Here is an 11122-nt window from a genome sequence, read left to right as displayed (position 1 = left end):
AGTGGGAGAAATTTAGTTAGGTGAAAATAAATTTGAATTTCCATTATTATTATTATTATTATTGTTTTTAATATTGTATGTATGGTTTTTATATTCTTTTCTTTGTGTACTTGACTCGGAGGCTCCAATGTTTGTGTTTAAAGGTTGAATCTTTTATCTACACACTTTGGTTGATATTCTCCGGTTAGTGTTTGATTTGGTGATCTTGTGAATCCTTAATATACTGTGCTTTTAGAAAAGTTGGTCTAAATCTTAAAGTTGGGTAGTTTTAAATATTTTGAGTACAAGAAAAAACAGTAACTTTTTTCTTGTTTAAATTCTGATTTAAAGATATTTATTTAATCTATAATTACCCCAAAATTAATATTATGTAATGATTAAACGAATTTTGTAACTAATATTTTGTGCAGAGAATTTTTATCTGTTTAGGGCCGTGGACCAGTATTGGCCTTCTTGGAGCCCAGGGTCTTGGCCCAATCCCGTATCAAGTTCCATTATTTATTTGTAATTACACAAATAACTAATCGAGAAAAATAAATAAATAAATAAATAACACACGTAAAGAAAATTGATTTTTTTTTTTTTTTTTTGTTGAAATTTTGGTAAAAATATTTAATAGTTAAAGTTATTTTAGTACAAAATTTTAATGAATTTAGGAACTATTTTACATTATTTTTTGGGTTAAAATTAGTAGTGAACAAAGTAGAAAATGAAGCGAGGTAAAATTTAATTAAATTTAGGATGAAATTTAATGAAATGGAAGTGGATACAAATAACAAAATTTAGAATTAATTTTTTTTTTTTCCAAATAAGTAGTATTATTTAATAATGAAAAATAATATCCGTAAAATAAAGAAAAATAAAAGAAAGTAGTTTTCCGGTGGCTGCAAATCCTGCATTTAATAAAAAATAAAAAATAGAAATAAAAAGCAGGCGAGAGAGTTAGTTGGGGCGGGGGCATCCACCGGACGAGAAACGACGACCGAAAAGAAAAGAAAAAATAAAAAATAAAAGTACAGGCAGGTGGAAGGGGAAAAAAACGATAATGGGGAAAAATAAAAAAAAAAGGCGTCGACGGCCGGCCACGCGCTTGCCGCGTGAGATTCCACGTGCATCGTAGTCAATGAATGCCCGGCCAAAGGCAGTCCCACGTGAACCCTCTCCGTTTCGGAAATTCCTTCTCCCGTGCCCGCTGGCCAGGCCGCAGTCTTCCCGCTTGTCAGCGACCCCACCTTCCCTCCTCACCGTCCGCTTTCTTTTGGGCCGAAGCCGAAGCCGAAGCCGAATCCGAGCCTTTCCGACACACTAACCAAACCATGACCCAACCCCCCTCCCGGTCCCGGCCCGCTTCCTTTTCGGTTCCCTATCCCTATCCGCTTCCCATTTCATCCCCGGCGATATCATCGCCGACGCTCCCTCTTTTATACCTCTTTTACCCATTCCCTTCGTCATCTTCTTCCCCTTCTCCTTCTCCTTCTCCTTCTTCTCTCCCTTGTCTCTCTTCTGAGTTCTGATGGGGGATCTCACCGATTCTCTCACCCCTTCCTCTGCTAACTCCCGCCAGGTTCCCATTCGCGAAGACTGTTGGAGCGAGGATGCTACCTCTACTCTCATCGACGCTTGGGGTCGTCGTTTTCTCGACCTTAATCGTGGAAATCTCCGCCAGAAGGACTGGCAGGACGTTGCCGATTCTGTCAACTCCCTCCATGGCCTTACCAAGAAGACCCATCGCACCGATGTTCAGTGTAAGAACCGGATCGACACCGTTAAGAAGAAGTACAAGACCGAGAGGGCTCGGGTTGCTGCCTCCCATGGCAGTTTTGTCTCCTCTTGGCCCTTTTACGCTCGTCTTGATGAACTTATTGGCCCTACTGTCTCCATGAAGAAACCCTCCTCTCCTCCTATGGCTCTTCCTTTGCCCTTTCGGAAGACGCCACCCCCTGCCGTTGCTGCTACTCCTGCCGTCGTCGCCGTGACTCAGAAGCGGACTGCCGCAGCGATGGACGACGGGTATTTTCGGAGAAATTACTCGGCTATAGCGGCGGCTGCTGCAGCGGCTGCATTGACGGAGGAAGAGGAGGACGACGAAGAGGAGGAGGAGGAGCGAGTAAGCGACGACGAGGAGGCGGAAGGGGAGGGCATGAGTAGGTTGGCAAGAGCAATTAAAAGATTCGGGGAGGTGTATGAAAGAGTGGAAGCCGAGAAGGTGCGGCTGATGATGGAATTGGAGAAGCAGAGGATGCAATTTGCCAAGGATTTGGAGGTACAGCGGATGCATATGTTTATGGAGACCCAGGTTCAGCTTGAGAGGATTAAGCGAGGGAAGAAATCAAATCCCAGTGGTAAGGCTAAGGGAACTTTCTGCTCTGTTTTCCCATTGAAATCGTTTTTTCTTTTAGCACGAAGCTGAAGTTTGCTCTGTTACAGATTCAACATTTCTTTCAGCGTATTCTGTGCTGACTGTCGTGGTAGATTTAGTTGATCTGATTGTTGTCTAGAATATCCTGGTTTTTGATATCTCTGGAATAGAATGGTTTCCCAAGAAATTCTACAACTTTAAAATAAACTACTAATTTAACCTGGCATGGTCACATTTCAATCTTCTTTCAGAAATGTTTGTAAACTTTTTTATTTTCTTTTCCTTCCATGGACCCACGAGATGATTCTTTAATTTTACTGGTGCTGGTGCCATGTAATTATAATATAGAGCTTATATCTGGATATGGGTTGTGATGAAGTAGTATGGCCTTGCTTGTACTGCATTGCTACATGACCAACTCTTTATGTGAGGGCTTTAGAGATTTTGAACATTTAGAAGTGTGCTTGAACAATTCAGTACTGCATAAAGATCACTTGGGCACAAATTTTTTTCTAGCTTTGTCTGAGTGGACGCCTAATTGTTCACTATGGTCACATTTACATGCAATTAGTGATCACTCTGAACTTTTCTTGGAGAGAATAGGTCCTGACTTGCAAGGCTTTTCTGCATAATACTACAAAGAAAAAAAGTAGTGCAGTTATTCAGGTTTGAGGTGATCATGTTTTGGTATATTTATCATCTTTGAATGTTGAAATTTTGAATTGCAGAAAGAATCAGAGCATAAGAAAGGGAGAAGAAGTGAGGTAAGACGAGTATAATTGTGGTATAGTTTAATAGCATGAAGAAACAACCACCAGAAGAAGAGCTGTACATGACTGGAAACAGAAATAATGAAATCCAATTCCGTTTGAACCCCCTATTGTTACTGATAAGAAAAAAAAAAATCTTCTTGTAAATTAGAATTATACATTTCTAGATACCTCTGTGCCAGAGTATGTTGTGGGGGAGGGATCCAATTTGAAAGGGGGAAGCCATTGCCTGAAAAAACTTCTCCGGGTGGATGGTTGCAGCCCAGCTTCAAGAGTGCTGACACTTATTAACGGTTTAATATACACATCATGTCTTTTTTCTGTGTTTCAAATAGATAATATAGGACTGATCCTAAGCATCAGAAACTGGGCGAAGTGGAGCCAAGTTCTGCTTTATTTTATATGAGCAAAGTGGTATTAGATTACTGGATTATCTCCTATGGCTATTTTGTTTGTCTTTGACTCATTTTTTTAACTTGGGTTTAGGTACTTAAAAGGATGATTCCTTCCTCAAAATTATACTATTGGATCATATAGTCCAATGTCAGTTTCCTCTGAAGATTATGAAACCAGCTCTCTTCTTCATTTCTGATGTAACATGTCATGTGTCCACTCTTAATCTGTTCTTTGGTCTTCTTGGGTTTTACTTACGGGATTCAGGTTCATAAAATGATATAAGATTGTTATCTGCGAGAATCGCAAGTGTATAGGAACCCTGTTTCTTGAAAACCTCTTCTACTGTCAAGTTTGCGGTAGCTACCCTTATATTACTGGGGACAGTCATTTGATAATGTCAAGACATGCATATTCATAATCAACTGTCAAAGGGACAAGGTGACCAGAATTATGGGATAAAACATGCATGACATTTACTTGTACATTTCAAGTTACAATATTGCCTTGATTGTTTACTTGTTGCATTCGTTCGAGTTTGAAATAACTGATTCCCGTGCTTTGCTACGCACAAACGTCGTTCATTTTACTTCTTGTGGTTTATGAAACTAAAAAACATTTCTTTTTCTGATGCAGACATCTAGAGGAGGTAGCCGTGTGAGAGGGAATAACAGAGAAACTTCGTTAAGGTACATACACACGGAAGCTGGTATTCTCAGGAGATGATAAAAACTTCTAATTTTAACTTCACAATATGGAAAATTATTTTGTGAAGCTAGCTAAGGCCAACCCCCTTCCCCTCTCCTTGTGGGGGAAGTTAGACAAACTGCTGTAATCGACTTTTAGATGTGAAGCTAATTTGTGACAACCTTTTATCTTCTAGTTTGAGAATTAGCGTGGTGGATACATTGAGCTTCTTAAAATATCCTATGCCTTGTTTTTAAAGATGTTGTTGGGAAAGCTAATCTGATATGAATGTTGTATACAGCTTTCCCTCATCTTCTCATGTGGTGTAATGGTAAGTGCTCTTGTTTCACTGAACAAATTGAGAAATGTGATAATCTATCTATTATTACAAGGTGGGTGTTTCTTTTATACGTATTTCCATGCCTTATGTTACCTGGAAATACAAAAAATGTGGTCTTTGTTCATTATATTCTTCAGGGTAGATGTTTTCCAGACCATTGCATTTATTCAGTGATGAATGCGTAGATCGAAGGAAAAAAAGGAATGCAGAAAGACAACTGCGGCAGAGAACAGTGAGATAAAAATGTCTGCAGAAGATGCTATCGAGCGTGAGCGTTTTTGTTGACATGTTAACATTTTTATCGATATTTTTACATATTCGTAGGCTTGACAACGTTGATTTGTTCGATAAAACCTTGATTGTGATAGGGAGGTGGGTTCAAATTCATCTTTATGATTGGAGTTATCATCGAACATGTCATTTTATTGAAGATACGATATCCAAAGGGAAAATGATGATACATTATTAATGTGCCGTCTATAAAGGGCCAACACCATTTGAGTTGCCCCAATATTACATTTGAGTTGCCCCAATATTACAATTCTCACCTCTAAAACCTTAAATCTTGCAAAATATTTTTCAAACAACTTTCAAAGTTTAGGGTATAATTAAAACGTCGTTTATTAACACTTGATTGTTAACATGCATTATGATCATTCTAAACTTTACACGAATAGTGCTCTTAAATTTAAAAGATTTCAATTGTGTCTCTACATTATAGATTAGATTCATATCTAAAATGATGAACACAAAAAGACATATGGGCATAAATCTAAATTAGAAAGATCGAGAGACCTCACAATATCGGGAGTTGTTTCTCTCTCAACATCAACGGAATCTTATATTTATCAAATAGAATTGACATGACAAACATTTGGACAAGGTTAGTGGCATGTCATTTCCTACCATAAGTCTAGAGTGTACTTCACTTAAATAAATATGATGTTTTATACATTTTTTATTAGTCGTCTACATGAACCTTCGATTCATTCCTAATACAAAGATTTGCTATCTTTAATAATTTTCTAAGTTGAAATGGGACATTATTTATAAAATAAAATACAACAAAAATATACTTTATTATTAGAAAGTATTTAATCCTAATATTCTAGTACAAAGAGTAATTAAAATGGTGTAAAGAATGCAACCAAAGCACTAAGTATGATGTCACAAATTAATTAATTAATTATATATATATATAGAAATGACATTTTTAATCTTAAATGTGAAGGGCAAAACAGTTGATTGTCACCCTCTAATATGGAATAATTTAAAAGTGAACCTAAACTTTGGGTTCTTTTTTCTTTTTTAATTAACTAGAATGGGACAAAACACATTGCTTGCTAGCTAGGCTTGGCTACAAACTATATACTAATTTTTTTTTTATTCAAATTCTCTCTTTCTTTATATAATTATCTCTACAACATATATATATATAATATAATATAATATAAGTATTTTATCATATAGAAAATGCTTCACCTCGTTCCACATTTATACACTCTTCATCCATTGCTTTTCTTGTCCTGAAATTAAGAAAATAATGAAATATTTTTTTAATTAGGTTTTTATCAGGAAATATGCAATAAATAACATTTTTTTTTTTTAAATATTGATTGAGAATTTAAGGAAAATAAAAATAATTACACAGAAAGTATTAAACTAAGAGATTATGAAACAACACCTAATTGATTTTTTAGGGTAAATTTAGTAGTTTAATCTATTTCTAACACTCTCCTTTTGAATATTAATTAATATGACATCCAACCTATAAAATATTATAAGGAATGAAAGGATAAATGTAATCTTTTTTAACATATTCTAACAATGATGCTTTAACAAATATAATTTATTTTAGAGTAAAGAAACTATTTCATTAAAATAATGTTAGTTATCAAATTATAAGAATTTGTGGTATATTTTAAGATATTAAACTAAAATAATTAGAATTAACATTCATTCTACCCTTTGAATCCAATAAATTTTTAGATAATTCTACAAAGAAAAAAATAAAATTTCAATTTCAAATGTAAAAAAACAGCACCAAACACAAGTAAGATATAACTTCTTTAAATGTAACTTCGTCTACCCTAAGCATTTATACATATTATCAACTAATAGATATGATATTTAAATCCTTCTGAACTCAAGAAAAAAAAAAGTCAAATTTAAAGTCGACGTATCATGCCTAAAAAGACAATAAAAAGACAATAATTTTATAATTTTGTCAATACGAACATAACTAACCTGACATAAAAAATGAGTAAGAGATTCAAATTGTTGAAGTAAAAAAAAAAAAAAAGAAAAAAAAAATGTTTGAAGGGTTTCATTTTTAGAAAATATAGATTAAGACAATAATTATTACAAACCTGCCAACAATTAATGTTAATAATGAAAGTTTGTGTAGTGCAATGGCAATGAGGCAACAGCACTTAACACAAAAAAAGTTATACATATTATGTTAATAGTTTGTTTAATTTGATGAACAGCACACTAATTAATTCCATTTAAATCAACTTACTCCATATTCAAGAATCTAATGTTAATGGTTAAGGAGGATTTTACAATCTAAACCAGAAAATTAGAATATCTTAACAAATTTAAAAAAGTGAACCCAAATCTATATTTGCCACAAAAAAGAGAAGAACTTTGATATGGATACTTAAAAAAAAAAAGGAAAAAAAAGCTAGTAACTAATAATTTATACGACAAAATTATCCACAGCAATTTCATATGACCATCAAACATTCAGACCAAAAAAAAAAAAGAAGAGTGTTTAAGGAACAAAGTTCCTATATATGATGTTCCATTGATTCCGTACATAAATCAATGTGGGTTTTGTTTGGAAAATTTAGAACAAAATGCAGAGTTTTGAAGTAAGTGAAAGAAGAAGAAGAAGAAGAAGAAGACAGGAAAATTCATATCAATGTATAATCATCATTCCATTCCATTCCATCCATCCATCCATCCATGTATGGGGAGCACAAAATCGCACAGAATCACAAAAAAGCCCCAAAAACATGTAAAAGTTGAGAATTTAAATGAACTATTTAATTAAATCAATATTAATAAATAAATAAAAAACAGTGCTTTGTTTGATTTGAGAGAGAGAGAGAGAGAGAGAGAGAGAGACAGTAGAGTCCATAGTTGTTTGTGTGTTCGAGAAAATTGATGTTGTTATAAGTTATAGCTCATTGATCCATATTAAAATTAGGGTTTTGTTTGGAAGTGGGTTCTAGGGTTTTTGGTTTACAAATTAGAGGAAACAAGTTTTGTGAGTATTTCTGGAATTTAAATTAATTGAGGGAGGATGGGAATCAATTATTGGTTTGAAAATGAAGTGTTTGAGGGTTAATTATTGGGGTATTTTAATAATTAAATAAATCCAACCAGAATTAAAAGGACCCATTTGGTTAATAATTCTTAAGTAAGTGGAAACCTGTCGGTGGTGGCTAGCTGTTAGATTTGGTGTATGTAATTAATCTTATTTTACAAGTTTTTATTTTTTATTTTAATTTTCTTTTTGCTGCAAATCAAAAGGGGAATTATACCGTTCATTGACATTAACTTCATAATAATCCCTACTTAAAATCTTTCTTCTTTAGTAAGTATCATATACGGATAATTTTTTTTTCTTAATATACGGTTGACCCAAAGAAATATACGAATTTTAACCTATAGTTTCACGATGAGTAAAAGAATAATATTCACCACCTTTGATTATTCCGATCATATGGTCTACCACTAGATTTAATATCATAAATATAATGGTTGTGATTATGAGTATCTAGTGTTTGTTATTATACATTTTTCTCTCTCCATCTCCTTGTGTGGTTTAATGATGGAAACATTAATTCTTATTTACGCAACTAGATGTTAATGAACATTATTAAGATACACCATTTTTTTACTCTCAACTTTTTTTTAAACAACGTAAATTATACATTAAACCTGAAATTAGATAGCTAAGCAATAAATCTGTGTCTCTATTAAAGATTCGAAAGTGTGAATAATAAATTGGGTACTTAGTGGATATGGATGTCATTTTCCTCAAATTAATGATTGAGAAAAATAAAAAATATATATAAAACAACAATAATAATAATAATCCATTTTGCTATCNAGATTCCAGAAATTGAAATTGAAATTGAAATTGAAATTGAAAGGGAAATTACCAGGAAATGAGAAGTGATTTGATTTTGATTTTGATTTGATTTGAATCAAGGAAGAGGCTTGGGTTGGTTGTCCTCCTCCTTGCCCTTCAATTGGCTTCTTTTTCTCTTCTTTTTCTTGTACGGAATCCCTCTTGCTTTCGCTTGACACTCCTTCACTTCCCTCAAATACACTCGAATTGCTCCATTTCCAAAAGGGTTTGTCTCCGGCGATCCTCCGTGCTCCTCGTACGCCGCTCTCAGCCGTCCGATCAGGGCATCTAGGCTGCCCCATGCTTGCCGGAGTGGGCAAGTGCAAGGGGCAGGTGGGTCAGGCTGTCCGAAGAAAACACACCCGTGTAAGTGAACCTTAGTTTTTCCGAACTGGTCCAGGTACCTCATGAATTCCACCACGTGGTTGCAGTTGCACTGTGACAGCGCAACCGGCGGCGTTTGATTCTTCAGATACTGTCCGAACGTGTTCCAGTCCCGCTTTTTCTGCGACTCGTACCGGCTTAGTGCCGCCGACGTTTGCTGCTGCTGCTGCTGCTGCTGATCCGCCGCTGTAGAGCTCCCCGCCGCCGTCCTCGACGATGACCCAGCTTCCGTCGAATCTTTTCTGCCTTCTGTTGACATCATCAATTTGAGATCAAGAAATTAGAGGGGAGAGAGAGAAAGAGAAATAGGAGAAGGCTACAAATTCTTAAGCAAATTTGGCTAAAAAAGAAAAAAAATAATATATGCAAAATTTGAGGGTTAAAAAAGCAAAAAAAAAAAAAAAAANGTATCTAGTGTTTGTTATTATACATTTTTCTCTCTCCATCTCCTTGTGTGGTTTAATGATGGAAACATTAATTCTTATTTACGCAACTAGATGTTAATGAACATTATTAAGATACACCATTTTTTTACTCTCAACTTTTTTTTAAACAACGTAAATTATACATTAAACCTGAAATTAGATAGCTAAGCAATAAATCTGTGTCTCTATTAAAGATTCGAAAGTGTGAATAATAAATTGGGTACTTAGTGGATATGGATGTCATTTTCCTCAAATTAATGATTGAGAAAAATAAAAAATATATATAAAACAACAATAATAATAATAATCCATTTTGCTATCCCATCCCCGGTAAGGCCCCGGTGCGGCAGAGCTGGGGTGGATTTTGAATTAGCAAAAGTTGAGGGGCAATAATGTGAAGCGTAGGAAAATTAAGGTTGGGAAGTTTTGATAATTTGGATAAAACTGTGGCCTTACTGCGTCAATCTGTAACATTTCCTTTGCCTTTTGTTTTCCACCAAAAGTTTATTTCTGACACCTAAATTTGTCTGCAATGTCTCAATTTTCAGGGCACTCAAAAACCTTCTCCTTTTCCTTTTTCTTTTTCTAATAAAATTATTACATTTAAAAAAAAAAATTAATTATTCTAATGAATATAAATTTAAATTTATATATAAATTGTATTTATTAATATAGTAATAATAAGTATATATGGGAACACCTCGACTANCCGCCGCCGTCCTCGACGATGACCCAGCTTCCGTCGAATCTTTTCTGCCTTCTGTTGACATCATCAATTTGAGATCAAGAAATTAGAGGGGAGAGAGAGAAAGAGAAATAGGAGAAGGCTACAAATTCTTAAGCAAATTTGGCTAAAAAAGAAAAAAAATAATATATGCAAAATTTGAGGGTTAAAAAAGCAAAAAAAAAAAAAAAAAAAAAGGGNTAATGAATATAAATTTAAATTTATATATAAATTGTATTTATTAATATAGTAATAATAAGTATATATGGGAACACCTCGACTAGAGTGGACATTTTATCGGTGAATATAAAAGAAAAAAAAATATATTTATTAGTTTAATACTTTTTATATACCGTTAATAAATTAATTCATGGGCTATTTTTCTGACCTCATTTATTTACGGTTAATTAAGGTAATAATTATCGATTTGAGCTTACTTCAACTCATTTTAGATATATATTCTAATAAAAGAAGTCAAGATGTTTCGAATCTCCTACTCATTTATGGTTGAATTGATTTACGATCATGTTTAAATGGTTATAGATTAAGATGTTGTATGATGATTAAGCATTAATTGGTGGGATGTGGGCTAGAGAATCTAGGGTGGTAAGCGGCCTTTCTTTTTGTCTCTCTTTTAGTTTTAGTTGTTGAGAGAATTCAAACCCATTATAAGGGGATCCCATACTACTTTACATGTATGCATCATCATTACCTAAATTTACAATCATTTTTTTTTAATATTAATTTGTCAAATCTATACCTTTAATTGGTTGGCATCAAGTTTTTCCCGATAAATAAATATATCATTTCATTTTTTAATCAACTAGAATGTTCAAAGTTTTTTCAGAGATGATGTATAATCCATAATTAAGGTAATTGACTCGGACCCTCCCCAT

The 11122-nt window shown here is 33.9% G+C and overlaps 2 protein-coding genes across 3 annotated transcripts; one reads left to right on the top strand and one right to left on the bottom strand.

Annotated features, from left to right (window-relative positions):
• The first annotated feature begins 919 nt into the window (after positions 1-919).
• On the top strand, positions 920-4617 carry LOC111782814 (trihelix transcription factor ASIL1-like). 2 transcript variants are annotated; one of them, XM_023663622.1, is made up of 3 exons: positions 920-2342; positions 3088-3123; positions 4159-4276. In XM_023663622.1, exons 1-2 carry the CDS (start codon positions 1514-1516, stop codon positions 3102-3104), a joined length of 846 nt encoding a protein of 281 aa, XP_023519390.1. In that variant the 5' UTR covers positions 920-1513; the 3' UTR covers positions 3105-3123; positions 4159-4276. The 2 variants fall into 2 exon arrangements, with proteins under 2 accessions (XP_023519390.1, XP_023519391.1); XM_023663623.1 differs by lacking the exon at positions 3088-3123 and having other exon boundaries at positions 931-2342; positions 4159-4617.
• A 1151-nt stretch (positions 4618-5768) lies between these two features.
• On the bottom strand, positions 5769-9454 carry LOC111782816 (protein LIGHT-DEPENDENT SHORT HYPOCOTYLS 10-like). The gene is made up of 2 exons (XM_023663624.1): positions 8725-9454; positions 5769-6075 (listed from the first exon to the last, which is right to left on the bottom strand). The coding sequence occupies exon 1, from the start codon at positions 9337-9339 to the stop codon at positions 8770-8772; it is 570 nt and encodes a 189-aa protein (XP_023519392.1). The 5' UTR covers positions 9340-9454; the 3' UTR covers positions 5769-6075; positions 8725-8769.
• Positions 9455-11122: the final 1668 nt, after the last annotated feature.

Source organism: Cucurbita pepo, chromosome LG20, assembly GCF_002806865.2.
Source record: "Cucurbita pepo subsp. pepo cultivar mu-cu-16 chromosome LG20, ASM280686v2, whole genome shotgun sequence".
Lineage (NCBI taxonomy): Eukaryota > Viridiplantae > Streptophyta > Magnoliopsida > Cucurbitales > Cucurbitaceae > Cucurbita > Cucurbita pepo.
The sequence above is the reverse complement of the archived record's forward strand: the minus strand, read 5'-3'. Positions and strand labels throughout refer to the sequence as shown.

Excerpts from the sequence above, each read along its gene's own strand:
- LOC111782814 (XM_023663622.1), top strand. The coding sequence starts at position 1,514 with ATGGGGGATCTCACCGATTCTCTCACCCCTTCCTCTGCTAACTCCCGC.
- LOC111782816 (XM_023663624.1), bottom strand. The coding sequence starts at position 9,339 with ATGATGTCAACAGAAGGCAGAAAAGATTCGACGGAAGCTGGGTCATCG.